This window comes from Gopherus evgoodei, chromosome 7 (assembly GCF_007399415.2).
Source record: "Gopherus evgoodei ecotype Sinaloan lineage chromosome 7, rGopEvg1_v1.p, whole genome shotgun sequence".
NCBI lineage: Eukaryota > Metazoa > Chordata > Testudines > Testudinidae > Gopherus > Gopherus evgoodei.
Window position 1 is genome coordinate 76,498,829 of NC_044328.1, and position 22,524 is coordinate 76,521,352.

Below are 22,524 nucleotides of genomic sequence, written 5' to 3' on the forward strand. Positions count from 1 at the left end.
TGGTTATAAATACTTGTAGAGTTTCCATAGGTGTCCAAGTTTCATGCACTGCTGACCGAAGGGAAGCTAGGACAATACGGATTTACCAAAAAATTGCTGTTAAAAGTATTATGTGACTTTGCTCAGTGGAAGAGATCTCAGAGAAAGGAAGATCTCACTCTGAAAATCTCCAGGCTCTGTCAAGACCCTCTTTAGGTAAGGTTTATATAGATTGCTGAAGGTGGAGGAAGAGTCTCAGGAGAAGAGGAAGAAGGGGGATGTAATTCAATTATTCTCCTCTGTATATCTTCCTTGACTATCCTATAGGTATGGGATTACTGTGTCTATAGCAAAGTATTGAAATGAAGTCAGGATTTTTACTATATTGTTTTCCTGTGCAAGGTATACCCTTTTAGCTACCGGGACCCCGCACCCTCTCCCACAGCCCTGAGCCACCTTCCAAACCCCAAACCCCTCATCTCCAGCCCCACCCAAGATCCCACACCCTCAGCTGGAGCCCTCACCCCCCTCCTGCACCCCAGTCCCCTGCGCCAGCCCGGTGGAAATGAGTGAGGGTGGGGGAGAGCAAGTGACGGAGGGGGACAGGGCCTCAGAGAAGGGGTGAGGCATGGGCGTGGCCTTGAGGAGGGGTGGGCCTGAGGGCAGGCATGTTTGGTTTTGTGCGATTACAAAGTTGGCAACCCTAGAGAGGGGGTCTCAAGCAGTGAGGTTTACAGGTCTCCCATCCTCGTAATCTCTCTCCAAATCCCCTTTTCCCTGGTCCTCTTTCCCCCACAGCCGGAAGGGGATTCAGAGGGCATGACTGGCCAGAAGAATGTCACCTGCACTTTTCAAGGTGACTGCTTGCTCTCTTCTCCCCCTCCAGGTCAGTGTCTCATGCTCAGCCTGTCCCTTGTGGTCAAGGCACAGAGGCTGGGCATCTTTTCAGGGCAGGTTATTCAGAAGTGACCCAAGCTGTGTCTGGTCTAAGATGAGGCACAGCTAGTGGAGCACAATAAATGACAAAACAGTTAGAGCAGGGCCCTATATTCTCACATTCTGCTTGGGGGTAGGGAGACGGGGACTGTTCCATAATTTGGCAACCCCTCACAAGTTAGGAGAGCCCCTTAGTCCATTGGCTTTTTGGCTCCCAAGAGCTTGCTGTCTGAATTCTCATTGGCTAGTGGTGGTAGCTGTATGTTAGCCTCCAGTGAGTTTTGGATGTCCCTTTCCTTGGGATTTGCAGGTTGGACACTGATTGCCACAGTTTAGAGGGAGTGTTTGTCAGTTTGCTTCCCCTCATCCATGCCCCTTCCCACACATGTGCACATCTCTCCCCATCTTCCCTGGAGGATAAGCCTGAGACAGAAATGAAAAAGAGGCAACCGTATATCTTCCTATCTGCAACGCTATTCAGTTCCTTTCTAGTTTGGAAGGATTTTCACTTTACAGACCTAATTTGTAACAGGGAGAATTTCAAACACAGCATTAGTTTGAAATGAGGGAGACACAGATCATGCCAGCTGAGTCAAGCAGGAGAAGAGGAGACTTTTATTTCTATTCGTTAATCATTCAGGAAGGAGGAGCTGGCGTTCCCCTTTGCTAGCCTCCCTGTCTTGTGCTGACAAATTCGGTATGAGGCACAGAAGATGCAGGCTGGAAGCAGCCAGGTGAAGGATTTAGTGAAGGTTACATTTCAGGGCAAGCCATTATTTACAGAATGACAGAAGTGGGTTTTTAAAGACTTTTATTTCTAATTTGCTTTTTTCTCTTTACTAGGCTCCCTTATAACCTCTGCTTAGGTGAGATGGGTTAGTCTTGGGCTGGGGTCTGCATCAGCCTCCTCACCCTCAAAATGGCTGTGAGCTTGTACCATCCCTACGCAGGCAGAGAAATCACAACATAAGTTTTTCTGTAGCCTCCACTATCTCAGCCCCATGGAGTTGTGATTCATCAGGCTTTGTTCAGCAGGCTTATGTGTCAATGCCTTTGGCTGCCTGTAGAGTTCTATAGGTTAAAGCTTTTATATGTAAGCAGTGTTTGGGGAGCTATTAGGAATTAGCGTGTACTGGGAGGAAGAGCAAATTGCCTAGTTCAGTCTAAGGCAGTATCACATTGGTAGTGCTAGTGCATTATTTTTCATAACCACTTTGAATTTTATCTGATTTACAGAGAATAATAAGAAAAAATGAAAATGTCTGTAGACCTCAGTGCCTTTTCCAAGTGGAGTAACAGGCTCCATTCTATAGCTGGGGAAACAAAGGCACAAGTTAGTTAGTCTATAAGGTGCCACAGGATTCTTTGCTGCTTTTACAGATCCAGACTAACACGGCTACCCTCTGATAAAAGGCACAAAATGGCCCGAGGTCACAGAGCAAGTTGATAGCCAAGTCAGGGATACTAGGTCCTGGCCTCTCAAGGTTCAGTCCACCAGAGCACAGTTCCCTTAGTGATGCATTGAAGCTGCAAAATTTAGATCCAGATCTGAATTTCCCAAAGCTAGGGGTGTTTGAGAGCTTTGATTTGGGATAGGGTTTACATTTTAGTAGGTGGATGTTTTCAGTATCTGGCACTACTTCCAGTATCTGGAAATATATTGCCTATTTAAGTGATTTAAAGTGGGAGGCAGTTACATGAGCACTTCCTTTTAACACATCTGAAGATCTTTGAATTGGTGTCAAGTGTCCAGGTCAAGCTGTGGGCATGATGCAGTCACAGAAGAGAGGTGTGAAGAGAATAATATCTCATTATTTGGCACTCCTCCATCTGCAGGAAAAGTGTCCTACTGCAGCTGTGATGGGATACACGGGGCAGCCCAAGGGAAACAATAACTGTGTCACAATGGACAGGGGCTGTCTGAGGTTGATGCACGTTGGTGTAAGTTTCTCTCTCTCACCAGGGAAGTTCTCTGCCTTGCAAGCCCATACTAGGAGCTCTCTAAATCTTATAAACAATGTATATTTATAACTGACAGCTCAGCTGGGCTTGCTCAATTACTTCATAGCTGTTCCAGCATGCTGAAAAGTAGGGCGAGTCCAAAGAATGAATAAATTGTTCCTTTGCAGAAGGTTTATAAACTAGGTGTGTCCTGGTTCCAAGGCACGGTTTAACCTGTGCTTGTGTTTCAGATCAGTCCAGTTTTCTCATTTCCTTAGGCTAGTATCTTAAATAATTGATTAAGCCCTGGTTTGATCACTGTCCTCCTCCCCTGGGGCCATTAAAGGACTTTGCTTGGTGGTTGCACCGTTGCAAGTGAATGCTGCTTAGGACAGGTCTAAAGTACAGACCTGTATCCGTATAACTACGTCACTCGGATATGAAAAATCCACACCCCTGAGTGACACAGTTATCTCGCACACACACGCACACCCCCCATGTAGACAGCAGTATGTCAGCAGGAGAGCTTCTCCGGTCGCCATAGCTACCACTTTTTGGGGAGGTGAATTAACTACTTTGATGGGAGCAACTGTCTGGTTGCTGTAGGAGCATCTTCCTTAAAGTGCTACAGCGGTGCCACTGCACTGGTGCAGTTATGCTGCTGCAGAATTGTACATGAAAACAAGTTCTAAGTTAGGCCCCGACCTTGCAGTTGGATCTGTGAATTCCCCCTGACGAAGTCCATCAAGCTTTGTGTGGGCGCAGGGATCCACCTGCTCTGATCTGACAGCAGTACAGGGCCTGAGACCCAGACCCTCAAAGGTATTTGGTGCCTGACTCCCACTGGAGTCTAGGGGAATTAGGTGACTAGGGCCATAGGCGCAGACTCCGTGGGTGCTCCAGGGCTGGAGCCTCTACAGGGGAAAAAATGGTTTTGCTGAGCACCCACTGGCAGCCCCTCATCAGCTCCCCCAGGCCCTCCTGCCTGCCAGCGGGCCCCACGGAGCAGTGCATCCCCCCTGCCTCCTGCTCACCTCCTTCAGATGTTCCGCGGCATGAGGGAGGGGGGAGGAGTGAGGATCCTTCGTGCTCGGGGGCGGGGGTGGAACTGGACAGGAAGAGGCATGGCAGGGTGGAGTTGGGGCGGAGTGGGGCCAGCGTGGGGCCTTGGAGAAGGGGTGAAGTGGGGGCAGGGCTGTGGCAGAGATTGACCACCCCCCCCGGCAATTTGAAAAGTCGGTGCCTGTAACTAGGGCCATGGCTCGCTACACCTTCTGTGTCTCAGTGGTGTAAATAACTTCCCCGTTCCCTGAGCGACATAAGTTACACTGACCGAAGCGCTGGTGTGCACAGCACTATGGCCATGAGAGAGGTTCTCCCACCCACACGGCTTCTGCCACTTGCGGAGGCATAGATGCTGGAACAATTTGTACAGTGGAGGTGCTGAAAGCCATTGAATAAAACTGTAAACTCTGTATATGATGGAAACTACTTCAAACCAGGGGTGCAAGAGCACCCCTCATTCCAGTACCTACACGTGAAGGTGGTTTATTGTGCTGATGAGAGCTCTCTCCTGGCAGCATAAAGTGTCTTCACCAGATGTGCTGCAGCGGCGCAGCTGTATCACTGTAAGTGTAGACATGCAACACTTAAGTGCAGATACCTTTGTGAATATGAGCCTCAGTTTCTAAAGTCTCCTTTTAACATAAAGTGGAAAAAATGAGTAATTTAGTTCATCAGTCCTGAAATGTAAAGCTTTAGACTTTTTTTTCTCTGTTTTCCCTCTATGAATATTGTACTAGCAGTACTTCTGCGTAGTGCCTTTGCTCCCACAAGCTCAAACTGCTGTATACACACTTAGGGCATGGCTACACTTGCGAGTTAAGAGCGCATTAAAGCAGCCCCGGGCGCCTTAACTCCCAACCTGTCCACGCTGGCAAGGCACTTAGAGCACCTGGACTCTGCAACTGGAGCGCTCCTGGTACTCTACCTCCATGAAAAGCATAATGCTTGTTGCACCTTGGCTGAAACACCCCAGTATCAGGGCTTGTCTACATCAGAAAGTTGCAGCGCTGGTAAGGGAGTTACAGCGCTGCAACTTAGGAGGTGTACACATCTGCAGGGCACCACCAGCGCTGCAACTCCCTGTTTGCAGCGCTGGCCGTACTCCCGTTTTGTCTCGGGTGTAGAGGATCCAGCGCTGGTGATCCAGCGCTGGTAATCAAGTATAGACACTTACCAGCGCTTTTCTTGACCTCCGTGGAATAAGCAGGTATCCCAGCATACCTGAGGAAGCCTCTGGTAATCAAGCTGGTCTCCTTCCCAGGCTTGCTCTCGCGTTCCCCGAACCCCGAGCAAGCAGGTCTCCTTCCCTGAGGTTTGCTGGGTGGTTCCGGGAACGCGAGAGCAAACCGCGGCGAAGCTGGTCTCCTTTCCCGGTTTGCTCTCTCGTTCCCCGAACCCCGAGCAAGCAGGTCTCCTCCCTGCGGTTTGCAGGGTGGTTCGGGGAACGCGAGAGCAAACCGCAGCGAAGCTGGTCTCCTTTCCCCGGTTTGCTCTCTCGTTCCCCGAACCCTGAGCAAGCAGGTCTCCTTCCCTGCGGTTTGCAGGGTGGTTGGGGGAACGCGAGAGCAAACCGCGGCGAAGCTGGTCTCCTTTCCCGGTTTGCTCTCGCGTTCCCCGAACCCCCTAGAAGCCGCCCAACAGCGCTGCAGTGTGGCCACATCCTAACACCACTTGCAGCGCTGGTTGCTGTAAGTGTGGCCACTCTGCAGCGCTGGCCCTATACAGCTGTACTAATACAGCTGTAACAACCAGCGCTGCAAAATTTTAGATGTAGACATGGCCCTCAGTGTGAAGGAGGTATTGCATTGCTGCGCTTTGGTCGGCCTCCAGAAACACCCCATGACCCCTAAGTCACAGTGGCCACTCTTGTCAATTGTTTGGGAATCAGCTGTAGGAATGCAGATATGCCCTTTCAAAGCTCCGTTTCTGACAGCTGGCATGCTTATCTGCTCTGGGACAAAGCAAGCCATTAGGGTGGAATGTTGCTTGGTGTGAAGTGTCTGAGAGAGAGGTGCGGGGGGGGTCTGAACTGACAAGAGAGCATGCTGGCACACACTCAGCACCCCAAAAAACCACTCCTCTCTCCCCGCCCCCCACATACACACAAACACAGTCCCTGTCACGCTCCACCCCCCCCCTGCATTTGAAAAGCACATTGCAACCACTTGAATACTGCGATAGCTACCACAATGCACTGCTTTTGTGATGTTGCAAGAGCTGCTAATGTGGCCATACCAGTGTGCTTGCAGCTGTCAGTGTGAACAGACTGCAGCTCTTTCCCTACTGTGCTCTCTGAAGGCTGGTTTAACTCAAAGCGCTCTACATCTGCAAATGTAGCCATGCCTTTATTAAGTCTTGCAATCCCCGGTAAGCTTAGTCAGGGATCACTTGACCCAGCACTGAATGCACTCACCTCTGAGGAAAAGCACAGGATCTGTTTAACAGGGCAATAGCTTAGGACAAGAAGCCAAGCATACTGTGTTGACCAGAAAGAGCAAAGCGAGTTTAAGGGAGACAGACTGTAACTAGCTGAATTGGAATTATGCCAGGATGCTGTGATCAATGTCACTGCTTTTACCGCATCTTCTGTAAGCTTTGTAATTATCACAGGTGTTAACGAGCTTGGTTTAGCATCTGACCCTAGGGCTGTCAAGCAATTACAAAAAAAATTAATTGCGATTAATCTCACTGTTAAACAATAATAGAATACCATTTATTTAAATATTTTTGGATGTTTTCTATGTTTTCAAATATATTCATTTCAATTACAACACAGAATACAAAGTGTACAGTGCTCACTTTATATTAACTTTTTATTACAAGTATTTGCACTGTTAAAAAAGGGAAAGAAATAGTATTTTTCAATTCACCTAATACAAGTACTATAGTGCAGTCTCTTTATTGTGAAAGTTTAACTTACAAATGTAGAATTATGTACAAAAAAACTTCATTCAAAACCAAAACTAATGTAAAATTTTAGAGCCTGCAAGTCCACTCAGTCCTACTTCTTGTTCAGCCAATCGCTCAGACAAACAAGTTTGTTTACATTTGCAGGAGATAATGTGTAAAGAGGTAAACGTCTTGTTTACAGTGTCACCTGAAAACGAGAACAGGCATTCTCATGGCACTGTTGTAGCCAGCGTCACAAGATATTTATGTGCTAGATGCACTAAAGATTCATATATCCCTTCATGCTTCAGCCACCATTCCAGAGGACTTGTGTCCATGCTTATGACGTGTTCTGCTCAATAACAATCCAAAGCAGTGTGGACCGACTCATGTTCATTTTCATTATCTGAGTCAGATGCCACCAGCAGAAGGTTGATTTTCTTTTTTGGTGGTTTGGATTCTGTAGTTACCGCATCAGACTGTTGCCCTTCTAAGACTTCTGAAAGCATGCTCGAACCTCATCCCTCTCAATTTGGAAGGCACTTCAGATTCTCAAACCTTGGGTCGAGTGCTGTAGCTATCCTTAGAAATCTCACATTAGTACCTTCTTTGCCTTTTGTCAAATCTGCAGTGAAAGTGTTCTTAAAATGAACACGTGCTGAGTCATCATTTGAGGCTGCTATAACATGAAATATATGGCAGATTGCAGGTAAAACAGAGACGGAGACATACAGTTCTCCCCCAAGGAGTTCAGTCACAAATTTAATTAACACATTTCTTTTTAACGAACATCATCAGCATGCAAGCATGTCCTCTAGAATGGTGACTGAAGCATGAAGGGGTAGACGAATATTTAGCGCATCTGGCACATAAATATTTTGTAACACCGGCTACAACAGAGCTTTGAGAACGCCAGTTCTCACTTTCTGGTGACATCATAAATAAGAAGCGGGCAGCATTATCTCCCGTAAATGTAAACAAGCTTGCTTGTCTTAGCGATTGGCTGAACAAGAAATAAGACTGAGTGGACTTGTAGGCCCTGAAGTTTTACGTTGTTTTGTTTTTTGAGTGCAGTTATGTAACAAAAAAAAAAATTCTACATTTGTAAGTTGCCATTTCATGACAAAGAGATTGCACTACAGTATTTGTATAAGGTGAATTGAAAAATACTATTTCTTTTTGATTATAAATATTTGCACTGTAAAAATGATAATCAAAAAATAATATACACTTTGATTTCAGTTACAACCCAGAATACAATATATCTGAAAATGTAGAAAAAACATTCAAAAGTATTTCATAAATTTCAATTGGTATTCTAGTAACAGTGTGATTTAAAACTGTGATTAATCACAAGTAATTTTTTATCGCAATTAATTTCTTTGAGTTAATCACATGAGGTAACTGCTATTTAATCGACAGCCCTAATCTGACCTAAATATGAGCCCTCCAGCGATGCTGTGCCATCATCGATATGCTGGTTAGGTCAGAACTATGACCTCAGCCACAATCCCATTGACCTGAATGAGAGTTTTTCTGTTTACCTCAGTGGGCTTTGAAACAGGCCCATAGTGCAGGTGTCTCCCAAGCCTCTGCATGCTGGCTGCCTTATGAGATGTGACAGAATCTGGGCTGACAGATTCTTTCTAAAAGTGAGGGGGGAGGCCCCACCCCCTCTGTGGCCCTGCCCCTCCACTTTTCCCCCAAGACACTAACCAGTCCAGAAGCCGGAGCCAGGCCAGGGAGTGGGGGCCTCAACCTGCCCAGGGTTGGGGCTGAGAGCAGCCCCCGCCCAGGCAGATAGAGGGTCCGTGGCTCTCCACAGCTGCCCATGTGGCTCTTACCCCGACCTGGCTCTGGCTTCTGGTCTGGCCTGGGGATGGGGCCTCGGGGGCTATGGTAAGAACGGCGTGGGCAGCTGTGGGGAGCCACAGACCCTCCGTCTTCCCTTGCTGGGTGGTCTGGGGGTGGGCAGGCCAGGGGATGCTCTCTGTCCTTCCCACCCTTGGCAGGGTCTGCGGCTCCCCAGAGCTGCCCGGGCTCCCACGTGCCAGCCTCTCACCCAGGCTGAGCTCCAGCTTCTGGCCTGACTGGGGGCAGGGCTTTTGGGGGGGAGCAGAAGAGCAGGGGGCTATGCCCGTGGTGAAAAGTGGGTGGGCCCTCTGTTCTAGTGCCCCTGGACAGGATCACAGCACAGGCTGGTACAGAACCTTGCAGGTGCAGAGACAGAACCATTGCTCAGATTAGAGGACATCTGGCTCCCATCTCCTCTGGAGTCCAGAGAAGTGGGTCTTGCAGTGCATCAGTGAATAATTTTGCTAGTGTTTAAAAAAAAATGGAAATGTGGAAGAGGAGCCTGAGTGTATGTCAGTGCTCACAGTGGGGCACAGTTCTGCATAAGCTAGGCAAAACCCAGTAGAAGCGCTGATGCGCCTGCGTATGTTAATACTCTGCATGGCCCTCCACCTACCATCCCTAAATGTCATAGTGCTCACAGCAGCACCTGTTAGATGTGAGATTAAATTTCTAATGCTTTGCCTATGTATGCAGAACATCCCATCCTGCTTGAATTGCTCCATTTTTACCTTCAAGTCACTTACTTCAAAGTGGGAATTATTATCTTGCAACTATTTTTGGTTTTAATTGACTCATTAAAATTAGAGATGAGGCCTAAACCAAAATCTCAGGCCCAAACCTCACCCCTGTGCTCAGATCTGTAAGCGCGTGATCCAGATCTGAACTTGTGTAGCTGCCTTCCGTGATGTACATTTCTCTGTAATGCTTCTGACACACTGTTTTTGGTGGATTGCCTCTTTCCGTTACTAAGGAGCGTGCCTTCCTAATTGCCCATTGTGAGGCCCTCCATGGTGGAGAGCAGTTGTGTTCAGTTGCAGAATGTTACTGAGTTGCTGAGCGCTTGTGCTCGCTCACTCTCGTGCTCTCTCTCTCAGACTTTGTTCATTCTTGGTCGTTTTCCTTAGTCTAAAATAAGTGATCTAGGTGAAGAAATAAATGTTTGAAGTTTGCATATAGGGAAAAGATGACATCCCCATATCTATGATTCAAAGCAAAACCCTGGACTCTAATACTTCTGGATTTGGGGGAAATTGGTATCTGGATCTAAACTCCGCCACCCTTTTATTTAAAACATACCTTTAATATTGAATTCTCTTGCCCCGCTCCCACCACTCACTCCTTGACATCAACCAGACAACATTGTAGGCTTTGTCAACTGTTTCTGAAATTTATCTCGGATGTCACTTTGAAGGGACTAGAATTGTATTGAAGAATCCAGTTTTCTCTTGGGTTGTACCTTCTTATTCTCTCCTAGGTGACTCCTGGCAGCAAAGCAGCAATAGCCATTTATGTATAGGAGAGTGTCATCATGGCAATTGATGGGGAGAACACAGATAACATGACACACTTAGAAGCACAGAACAAAATCAAGAGCTGCATAGATTGAAATAACTCTGACAGTTGGCAAGGTAAGTCACTGAGAGGATTGCTCATCTGGGGGCAACCGTTGTTGTTTTTACTTTGGATGGCAATGATAGTTGATTTAGCTTATCTGGTCCCTGGCCTCTTTCCGGGTTAAGTGGCATGGTTTGAATTGCAACATGAATTGCGGGTCAGCCATTTAAACTTAATGCTGCTTGCTGTGTTCACTGCGTCTTTGGCACAATGAAAACAGCAGTCCAATGGCCAATTGGCTGATAGTTGGACACATTGCTAGGCCTGTTCTGTGACTCCTGACAGGAGGAAACTGAAGGAAGGTAAGTAGCTGGGATCTTTTTATCCTAGTGGACGTGTAAGACCAAAGTAATAGCACTCTAGCAGACCTTGAGTTTTATTTTTAAGCACTAAAATGCCCCTGTCATCGTAGTAACTAATAATCAAGGTGGAAGAGTAACCACGAGCATGCATCTTCATGATGAATTAATTTAACACTATGTGGCTGCCTGTTCTATGAGCCGTTAGCCAGCCAGTTCTGACCACATACAAGGATACTAGCAAGAATTAGATGTACCTTTTTAAAGTTTAATAGAATTGCTCACTCAAACAATGCAGACTGACATGGGTGCCATACTGCAGTGTTTTTACTCAAATTTCTTCAGTAGCTCAGTGCTTCTGCCTTTCGTTACTTTTGGTGGCCCAAATGATGAACGGTACTTGAAGTGGGATGCATGCAGCTCGACAGCAGCCCATGTGGGTGACTTCAAGAATAGCATTGCAAATTGCCAGTGCATCATTTGAATGTGAACTCACTTGTTGAGTTCTAGGAATGAAATGCCCTCAGTAATCAGGGAACAGCTGTGCAAACCACGGCCTTAGTGTCTGTTAGATGAAATGATTTATTGGACCAACTTCTCAAGCTTTTGAGCTACACAAACCTCTTCTGTCACCAACAGCAGTTGGTCCAATAAGAGAGATTACCTCACCCACCTTGTGTCTCTAATATCCTGAGACTGACATGGCTACAACTACATTGCATACATGTTAGACAAAATATCCGTTTAGTACCCTTGTAGCAGAGAGGGAGCAGTAAAGTCATAGAATGCTGCGCTAGTTGAGACTAAAGGAAAGACGTGAGTAGCCTATGAAGGCTATTCAAACTGGCTTTAAATGTCCCTGCATAAGCTGCACAGATGGTTTGATAAAGTCTCCAGCATTGTGGGTAGCAGCTGAAGTTCCCTCTGAAGCCTAGGTATTTGTGTCAGATACCATTGCATGGATTCATCTTAACCTACAAGAGCCATACAGGGTTTTTCTTTAGTTCTGCCACTGAGCCAATCCTGAGTCATTATTGTAGGGCACAGGCGTCTCGCCTCATCTTCCATTCTGAGCTCTCGGTGAGAGGAGACTTTTCGGTTTTCCCCTGCCACTCCAGCCTGGCATTTGCACCATATGCACACAGAGGCCAGCGAAGGGGAAAGTGTGATCTCCTTCTGCTAGGCCCATTGCCTTTTAAAGATCTGGGTCTGATGTTTCAGAGGTACCGAGGACTTGCAGCTCCCATTGACTTTATTTGTCACTTCGGAAATTTGGTCCTTAGGAGCCTTCTTTGTTGCTCCAATTTCCTCCACAATAAGCTTTCAATCCTCCCTTCACTCCTCAGAGGATATCTGCAAACTGCTGCTTTGCCAGTGTCCCGTTGGAGTTGCTTTCTCTGAGGTGGTGCTGTGGGACTTGTTGGGGGGGCAACGGAGCTCCACAGCCAAGGGCTGATCTGCAGTATTGAGAATTCTAATGTATGGTTATTTCCAATAGTTCACCAGGCGCTTCCGAGTCCAGTAAGAGGTCATGCTCCCTGCTCAAAGGAGTTGACAGTTGAAAGCTGGGAGGCAGGGGACGGGGTGCAGTGTAAAGTGGTGTGACTAGCCTGGTTTAGCTGCCTTTCGCATCGATTGGGACAGTGCAGAATATAATTTGGAAGCCCTCTTGCTTCCTGTAGGGAAGGTGTGTGCCCCTTTGAAGTAGCCTGTTTCCCCCCTGGGTGGGTCTGGTTGGCCGGCAGTTGAGGAGGGCAGAGCGGGTGAGAGCCTGTGGATAAGTGCACCCTTACAGATCATTTAGTCTGTAAATGTGTGCGCTAATATTAATCAGCTTAGTCATTTACTTTATGGCTGCCCTTGCACATTTCATTAGAGCAGGGCAGGGAAGCATCCCAGGAAAATAATTTTAAACCAGCTGGGCATGCATGCGAGCTGGGCAATGGCTCTGAATGGACATAATCAAACTTAGTTTTTGCAGTGCAGCTCTCCATACAGACCATCACCAAATGCTCAAGTGGGACGATCTTCTATTGGCTGATGCGCTCAGGAATGAGTGCCATATGCCAAAACGAGCTCCATGCTTCGTCCTGGGTTTGTGGTCCGCATTGCCCCAGAGGAGGCTGTCACACTGGTTCAAGAAATGTGGTCTTTGTAGCTGGGGCTTGATCTATAAGTTGCTTTAAAAATCAGACCAAGGCCTTAACTGGCATCAGAAGCTTCCTGGGAGCCAGTGGAGGGATTTGAGTCCAGGCATGATGTGCTCATGACACCCTAGTTCATGGAGAAGGTGAGCAGATGAAAGTCTGTGCATCGTCTCAGCATCATGCTTCAGCTACAGTATCCAGTAATCCAGCCTGGAGGAGATGAATGCATGGATTACTGTAACCAGGTTTTCTTCTGTGAGAAGAGGATGAAGTTCCTAATGAGCTAGAGGTGGAAGAAGCATTTTTTGGAAACTGATGCTACCAAGCTTAGTGAAGAGTAAAACCAGAACCAGGGGCTTCACTGCCTTTGATGAATGGGGCCTGTGAGCCTTCAATGGAAGGTGGAGATGCTAAAGCTGATCTTGGCTGGGTCAGCTTTAGCCAGCTGCTCTTCATGGAGGAGCTGATTCCCTGTGCACATTCTGACATGCCAGAGTGGCGGACTTGCGTCAGTTGAGAATGAAGCTATGTAGTTGTTATGTAGGCATCTTGTTGACAGCTGAGCCTGTGGGGTGTCACTACCTCACCCAGAGGTCTCGTATAGAAGTGGGAGTAGTATGGATCCTGTAGGACCCCGCCAATGAGATCCTTCAGAGCGGAGGGCAGTTGCCCATCATCACACTCTGAGTTCTGTAGAGAGGAATGTTTGGAGCTGCTGTAGTGCTGGGCCATCTACTCCTGTCGTCATGTGGATGGGCTAACAGTTCCTTGTGGTCAACTGTGTCAAAGGCTGAAGAGAGGTCCAGCAGTGGAGCATGGAGATCTTACCTGTGCCCATGGCCAGGAGAGGCTTGCCTTTTAGGGTCACCCAGAGCTGACTCTGTGTCTTTGGCCTGGTCTGAGCCTTGATTGTGGGGCATCCAGGATGTTGGTTGATGTCATGTGTGGTTGGAGCTTGTTGCTGCCTTCTTTCTAAGTTATTTTGCCCAGGGATGGGAGGTTGGAGATTAGTAGTGGAAAAGGTTCCTCAGGGCTGGGTTGAGTGTTGCTTCTTGAGGATAGGGGAAGTTACTACATTTTCCAAGGAGCTTGTTAGCTGTGTTTCTCTGAAGAAGGCATTAACTGTTTCCATTAGTAAGTGGACATAGTTGTTCTTCAATGGCTTTCTCCAGCCAGGAGGACGTGGATCCGTATCAACAGGTTGTGCTCTAGGTATTTTCAGGGCTTATCATAGAAATGTAGGTCTGAAGGGGACCTCAAGAAGTCATCAAGTCTAGTCCCCTGTGCTGTGGCAGGACCAAGTAAACCTCGATCATCCCTGACGGGTGTTTGTCCAGCTTGTTTTTAAAAGCTTGTAGTGATGGGGACTCCACGACCTCCCTTGGAAGCCTGTTCCAGAGCTTAACTACTGTTAGAGTTAGAAAGTTTTTCTTAATCTCTAACCTAAATCTCTCTTGCTGCAGATTAAGCCCATTACTACTTGTCCTACCTTCCGTGTGCATGGAGAACAATTGATCACCATCCTTGTTATAACAGCCCCGAACATATCTGAAGACTGTTATCAGATCCCCCCTCAGTCTTCTTTTCTGAAGACTAAAAACATGCCCAGTTTTTTACCCTTTTCTCATAGATCAGGTTTCTTAAACCTTTGATCATTTTCTTGAACTTTGGCGTGGGTGAAGGGGCCAAATGCAGTCAGAGGGGATTGGGGGGGGCTGAGGATGCAGGTAATGCAGACTGGTCCAGGGTGGAATTTTCTTTTCCAGTTAGTTCCATACGTATCCAGTTGATCTGAATGATGAAGTATGCCGACAACTCTTCACGTCAGCCGATGCTTGGGTCTGGTCCCTGAGCTAAGCAGAATGGGTTGATGAGCCAGTTCACTGTGTGTGAAATAGCGCTGCTGGCTGAGATGACTGGCCCAGTAGTCCTATGGCTGTGCTGGGCAGAGCATCAAGGACACTCAGCACAGTGGATGCAATGTGCTTGGCCTACTGGAAGGCTTCTTGTGGGAGAGGAGTCCCTTGCTCACAAGTGACTTGTCCAAACTCTGTCAGCAAATTGATGGCAGGGATGGAGCTTAGGAGCTCCTGGCTTCTCCACCTGTGGTGCCCAGTCTCTGTCATTCATGCTCCTGGTCTGTTGAGAGAGTGTTTGTTCCTTTGTTCAGAGTCAAAAGAAAGGAAGATGGAAAACAGAGTGTTAAGATGAACTCTTCCTGTAAGTGTTTCTATGGGCTTTTGCTTCTAGAAGAAACTGCCATAATGGCTTAAATGAATGGTGTTTATGGGGCAAGAGGTACTTCACTCACTCCTTTTTCTGGAGTGTCCAATAAACCAGCAGAAAACAAAAGCCCCTAAAGACTATCCACAGGGGCTCATTGGATATGGAAACAGATAATCCAGCTAGTAAGGAGATTGTTAATCCCAGATGGCTTCTCTGCAAGCAAAGAAGGTGACTGCAGTCAGGTGTGCAAAAGTATTCCACCAAGCCGTGAGACAAATAGGCAAACCAAAGCCAGTGACCGCCCATGCCTGCAAAGCTATTCATAAGATGTGTGGAGCAGATAACTGGAACCATTCTTCAGCTACGTTCCTCCATGAGGAGGGAGCTGTTCAAAAACAGAGAACCAAAAGCCCAATATCAAGATGCTTTTCTGGAAACAAGTAGGATCTTCAGGGTTAGGTTCAGCCCCATAAGCCCTAATGAAGTGTTAACAGTTAATCCTGCTGATCCACAACTGAAATTTATACTATTACCATGATGCCTCACAGGCTATACAAGGGTATTACTGACATAGGCAGGTTAATATTTACTGGGCCCTTGGGCCCAAATAATATAATATTGCCTCAGCAGGTCCTTCTTCTCTCACCATGAGTGGTCCCTCCACCCAGAGGTCATCAGGACCATCTTCTACAGGTGGGGGAACTCCTCAAGTGGACCTATTTGCTACCAGGCAAAACAGAAAATGCCACCGATTTTGCTCCCTAACAGGTCTCAACAGCGGTTCACTATCCGATGCCTTTCTCCTGTCATGGGTAGGTGACCTGATGTATGCCTTCCCACCTATCCCACTTATCAGCAGGGTCCTTCTGAAGATCAAGAGGGACAAAGTGCAAGTCATTATGATAGCCCTGGCATGGCCTCATCAATATTGGTTCAGCATGCTCATGGACTTAGTGGTGGAGCCCCATAGATGCTTCCCCAACAACCCAGACCTGCTCTCATATGACCACAGATGGTTGCTGCACCCGAACCTTGCCTCCCTGCACCTGACAGCATGGATGCTGTGTAGCCAAGCCTTGAGAAACAGGCCTGCTCTGTACAGGTCCAGCAGATCCTATTAGAAAGCAGAAAACCCTCCACCAGAGCAATTTACCTGGCTAAGTGGAAGAGCTTTGCCTGCTGGGTGTCTGAACAGAAATTTTCTCCCGCTCAGACTTCTTTACAATCCATTCTGGAATACCTACTCCATTTAAAGCACCGAGGTCTGGCAGCCATATCAGCTTTCCACCCTCACATTCAGGGTAGATCAGTCTTCTCTCATGAAATGACAATCAGATTCCTTAAGGGTCTTGAAATATTCTTCCTGCAAATCAGTCCCTCAAGCAGATATCAACCTGGTCTTTTCCAGGCTCACTGGTACTCGCTTTGAGCCCTTGGCTTCTTGCTCTGTCCTACATCTATTCCAACGAGGAGAGGCGTCTGCATACTCTCGACATCAGATGTGTCCTGGCCTTCTACCTTGAGTGAACCAAACCCTTCCACGGGTCTACTCAGCTTTTCATTGCAGTGGCTGACAGAATGAAGGACTTGGGTGTCCTCTCCAAGAAGTTTTGTCCTGGATAACCGCCTACATCTGTACCTGCTACGAGCAGGCAAAAGCTGTGTCTCCACCGATGGTGACAGCTCATTCAACAAGAGCAAAGGCGTTAGCAGCAGCTTTCCTGGCATGCGTCCCAATCCAAGATTTCTGCAGGACCACGACATGGTTGTCTGCCCATACCTTCATGACCAACTATATCATCACTCAGCAGGCTCGAGACAATGCTGGCTTTGGCAGAATGTTATTACAATCGACGCGTCCATGAACTCCTGCTCACCTCCAGTGGCACTGCTTATAAGTCACCTGACATGGAAAGGACATGAGCAAGCACTCAAAGAAGAAAAACGGTTACCTGCCTCTCATAACTGTTGTTTTTTGAGATGTGTTGCTCGTGTCCATGCCATGACTCACTCTATTTTCCCTCTGTTGGAGTTCTGGCAAGAAGGAACTGAATGGGGGGAGCCTGTAGCATCCCTAATGCAAGCACATACACGCATGACTCTAGAGGGTGCCAGAGCCAGCCCTACGGATATCACTGGGGGAAAGAACTTCCAGTGCTGGTGCATGTGGTGAGCTTACACCCCGATGTGAATGGGCATGAGTAACACATCTCGAAGAACAGCAGTTACGAGAGGTAGGAAACCATTTTATGCTTGTTTTTCCACATTCTCAGATACCAGGATGGAATGTGGCATAGAGCAGGGGTTCTCTACATTTTTCTTTGAGGTCCCCCCACACCCCTCCAGACAGGCTATAAAAATTCCAGGGCTCAGCGGGGTGGGGAAGGGGAAGTGAGGCTCCTGGTTTCAGCTGCAGCAGGAGACAAGTGATGATCAAAAAAATCATCTCAACCTGGGTGGTTCCTTTTGGTAATGGAGCATAGAGCCTTTCACCTCTGAGTCACCAGCTCATATCAGTGGTAGCAAACCATGTAACTATTTGGTGGCCTATATGAAATGAGGATCATTTGTCTAGTTCCTAGTAGTCAGGTGGCCATGTTACATGTAAAGAATTCAGGATTTAGCCCCAAGTACCTTATTTTGTACCATTTCAGTCATGTGTAAATGAGTTGCTTTGAAGTTGATATGATCTGTCTTTTCTGAGATTTGTCTTTGAGGGCTTAAACTACAATACAAAACATCATGTGAAGCTGAAGAAGGTTAGGGCCAGGGACAATGTGCCAAGCTGCATCTTCATATTCTCTGTGTACCAAGAGCAATAACACCTGCACCTTGTGTGAGCATAAAATCCTGAGGTCCACAAAACATTGAGAACCCAAGATTGGGAGGGGAAACTGCCCCATGGTTCAGGTCTAGTGTTAGTGATTTTTACAATCATGTTCTAGTTAGTGATTTTACAGTTGTGGGTTTGAATCCAGATCATGGATTTTAATCCAATTTACAGAGCTAAGTAGTCTGATACTAATGTAATGGGAACTGCATACATCACTAGATAGATGAGGATCTCCATTTTATGAAGTGGAGAGCAGAATGAAACACTGATTCATGATCTTCATGATATTAATAAACTTCCAAAAGCCATGAAAGTATCATGCAAGTTTATTCCTAACCTTACAAGTGAGTGTGCGTCTCTGCCATGCGATCAACTTATTTTAATGGGAGTTGTGTGGCTGAATTTCCTCTAGCTGTTTAAAAATAGTGTAAACGTAGAGAGTTGGATAAACACGAGCAGTTCTGGTAAAGGAAATGCTGTTTGTGCTCTGTACTTGATTATGAATATCAACAGCATTCTGATGTTTCCTGTTTTGGTATTTTCCTTAATGATGGTAATAGACCAAAAATATTTCAGACCAGATTGTAGGCAGGATAACAGCTTGTGGGAGTAGATCAAATTCTGTCCAAAGAAAACATGCATGTTTTGTTCTCTCACCCAGCAGGGAAAATTCAGCTCTGGTAGATGTCCACTAACTTCTGAGGAGTTAACACCAAGCACGAATTGGTCTGCTGAGTGTGCTCTTCTGAATGCACTGCCTGCTGTTTTGCTCATTGACATGACAACACCCTTTGGAGGGTTCTGTTTTCTGCCATTTGAGTGTGGTAGCTCTAGAATGTTGACACACATGCTGAATTCCTACTTAGGTTAGTGTGACTAGCTAAGAGTTTATGCCTGTTAGCATTTCCATTCATTCATTCACTGTAATTTTGTCCAGTTCAGGTGGGAGGGGATTTTAAAAGCAGTTCCCAAGTATAAAAGTAAAGTTCTCTTCTAAGTCACTGCTAAAGCTCCCACTGTCTTCAGTGGTGGATAATCAAGCTCCATATCTCATGCTCTTTTCATAGTCAAAAACAGAGAAAACAAAATCCCTGATCTGTAACAGCTGGCATACTCCAGCAGACTCAAGACTGTTCCATCTTACTACATATATAAGCAAGTACAGTCCTCATTGTCTCCATTCCCAATTCCCCCTCTGGCTCTGTATTTATTTCAGTATCCAGAGGTGCTGCTCTTTATTGATTAAAGAGAATGACTTCAAAACCAAAATCCTGGATCAAATCTGGTTTCAGATCAGGACTGAAAGCTTGAACCAAAAACCCTTTCCAGACTTTTTGGGGAAAGTTTGGATTCTCCACCCAAATTCTTATCACCAGGTTCATGAGTTTCACAACCAGGGTTTTGCGCCTGCTCTGTCCTTTGGAGAGATGAAGTTTTGGCTCTGTCACTGGACTCTTTGATCTGAACTCTTGTCCTGTTTTAATTAGGGTTTCTGCTCTTTTTTAAATTGGGATTCTTGAGCAAAGCAAAATATCTTTTCCCATCTGTGTATGATCAAAATGAGCGTGTGATTTTTCCTTTAAGGGTATGAGAAGCAGGAGAGAAGTAGCAGATAGGAGAGCGCCTCCAGGACACTGGGAATTCAGACTATGTTGGGAGTCATTGGTGATGGGAAAAGATTCAGTAGGACCAACAGACAGAACACTCAAGGAAGGGAAAACCCAAGTAAAACAGCCAAATTCTCATACAGCCAAATTAATCACTCAACTCCGCTAGCTCCAGTGCAGATGCACCTGTTGAATTTGACCCAAGCCAAATACACAAGCTTTCTGTGTGGCTCTAGAATAGATACACATAAAATGGATTTGTATGATCCAGATGAAAGCTTTTTCCACTGGCTAGGCTGAGTTGGTGTTAATTGTAATATCCTTGGCTCTCACAATATGACTGAGCAAACAAGAAGTTCTGACCCATAGTGCCATGCTGGTATGTAACCAGGAGCAACCAAAAGGCAACATTTTGCATGTCTCTATTGAAAAATATATTTTTTTCTGAGTAATCCTCTCTCCACAGTGATGAAAGCATGTGTGGGTTGCAACGGTATGACAATATTTGCAGAAAGGAATACAACTATGTAACCTTTCTTCCTGCTCTTACCATCTCCTTCACCAAATTTCTAGCTGCCCTTTCATGGCTCTGATACCAGCATGTAAATTCTTATCACAGCTTTTTAGTTTGAAAAACAATCTGTTACTACTTGGCATCAGTTCTGCCAGAGTGAAGCTGTGCATTCATTCTCTTAAGCTGCCAAGAGCACAGGAAAGTATGGTCTCCTACCAGGTTATATTACAACAAAAGTAAACAATGCAATAACCCAAACACCTTCAGGTATTATGAGAAGGAGGGGGCGGGGGAAAAAGATTTAACTGTTCTGTGTCATGCACGTACACTTGCTACCAGAGGCACTGATTAGTTTGGACTGGTGAGGACTGGTTTTGTGATGTCATAATAGAGTAGAATGTGCGTTCTAAGAGCAGATCTCTGTGAATTCCGTTGACTCTCTTAACTCTGCCTTGTGCTGTCTTGCCAGCAGGAATTTTCCAGCCCTGTCATCCTACTAATAATTCTCTTGGCCCTGGGAAAAGACTGATGCTTAGTGCATGTCTATATATGGGCATGCAGATTGTCTAATCCTCAGATGCAACTCTGGAGCCCAGGAAGAGCACTTTGTTGCTTTCTGTGGCTTGCTCTGTGTTACAGCACTCCTGTGTGAAATTTACTAATGATTGCTGTAGTCAAAATCATTTGCCAGTCAAGTCTGGGGTTTTTCCCTGTTTCCTGGCCTCTTCCCTTTATGTGAAAATAGCTAACCAGTGGAAAAACCATGACAGTCTGAACAGTCAGATGTATTTAATACATGGGCATTGTAATGAATGGCAAGTGTGTGACTTGCTGCCTTTCTGAATAGAATCGGCTCAAATCTGTTATAGGCCCTACAATCGATTGCTAACAGCAGACAGAGTGGTACCTTTTATGTCATGTGGTAAAGGCCTGTGCTTTTAGAGCAAGAAGACAGTTCTTGCCCCACTGCCTCCACAAAGTTCCAAACAGCCGTATTGCACAGCCTCATGGTGCCCCTGGAGTCCTAGCTGGCCACAGATTAGGTACAGTGTTCAAATAGCATCTATGTGGGAAAGTGAGTCAGTCATATAATGAATGACTCAAAAGTTACTGCCTCATATCTGTACCCTGGGGCTCACACTTTACTTTGATGATAGTTGAAAGCCTGGTTAAACAGGCATCATGCCCTGAAGGTGACTGTGCTTAGCCATCAAACCAGCACCTTTTGCTGCTTGTTAAACCTCCCTTCTAAAAATGTTTGATGGGGGACGGTATCTTCTGTTTTCTCACACACTCAGCTCCCACCCCAGAAAGGGACAGAACAGCTGTATTAAGTCTTGTACTGTGCCAGGAACATTCTTGTGTTAGTGCTTTGATTATTTCTTTAAGATTTTATTTGGTCGCTTTCAGCCCAGGGATTGAAGTGGGAATGTGAATCTGCCCCTCTCACAGTATGTATTTATGCAATCCCTGACTACAGAATTAGATCTGCATTGTCCAGCTCTGAACTTTCCCCACTGTTCAGGCCCATTTCTGTATGCAGAATACTGACAGCAAAATGGGATCTAGACTCTTATGTTTACAGAACATTATGTTCAGGGCAGACTTTGTGAAATGTTGTATTTATGAAATGTGTCTCCATACTTCTGTCTTAACTTGTATGCGCTTTTCCTCTTCTCCTTCCTACCAATTCCTTCCCTGATTCCTTGTAGTTATATTTCAGGAACTGAGATAATTCTTTTCTGATCCAGTGTCTTGGTCTCTGCCTAGGGGTGGTGGCCACAGCAAAGTGGTGACTTTTTTCCTCTGTGCCTGTAGTGCTCGCCCTGTTGTGGTGAACTACATTGCATAGAAATCTGAGCTGCAAACATGTGACGGGAGCATTTTCCACCCACCCATGTTTGCTGCTGGCACACAAACCCTGGATGAGTTTTGTGTCAGCTCCAGAAGGAAACTTGCCCAGTCCCTCTCTTCCTCCTGAACTTTAAAATTGAAACTCTTTGTTTTGGGTGAGTCTGAGTTTAAAGGAAGTTCTGTGTAAACCAAATTATGAATCACAAATCTCTGAGAATTTAGTCGGGGATCTGTAAAAGATCCTTAGTGTTCAAATCCTATTGTCTTTCAATGAGAGTTGGGTGTCTAATTCTCATAGGTGCCTTTATAAAACCCCATCCCTAGCACTAGTGAAAAGTGCAGGCTTGACAGCCCTACAAACAGGGACAATGTCGGAAGCAACCTTTTCTTCTCTGTGTTCCTCATGTGCATATACCTCTGTCCTGAGCAGAAGGATTGGAGCTGAAAAGTCCCTTTGTAACCATTCAGTCTGGCTCACGTTACATCTTTGTGTGTGTGCGGGCCTGGTGCTTAGAGCCCGTCCTGATGGTACTTTTTTGTGGGTTGAATTCCTTTCCCCTAGGAGCTGGTTTGAGACCACCAGTTCATTGGTGGCCTGTGGCCAAACAACTGTCCAGTGGGTGTTCAGCCTCTGCTATCTGAGCAAAATTTGAAAAGATGCCACCATTTGGGTTGGATTTAACTGAACGCTTATTAGTAACAGGTTTCAGAGTAGCAGCTGTGTTAGTCTGTAACAGCAAAAACAACAAGGAGTCCTTGTGGC

At 46.2% G+C, this 22,524-nt stretch overlaps 1 protein-coding gene across 1 annotated transcript in view; it reads left to right on the forward strand.

Moving 5' to 3' along the window:
* The window catches only part of PDLIM1 (PDZ and LIM domain 1), a 76,909-nt gene that overhangs the window by 16,511 nt on the left and 37,874 nt on the right, over positions 1-22,524 (forward strand). Inside the window, 1 exon segment of the mRNA XM_030570462.1 lies at positions 10,142-10,268. Coding sequence (XP_030426322.1) covers positions 10,142-10,268 — 127 coding nt within the window.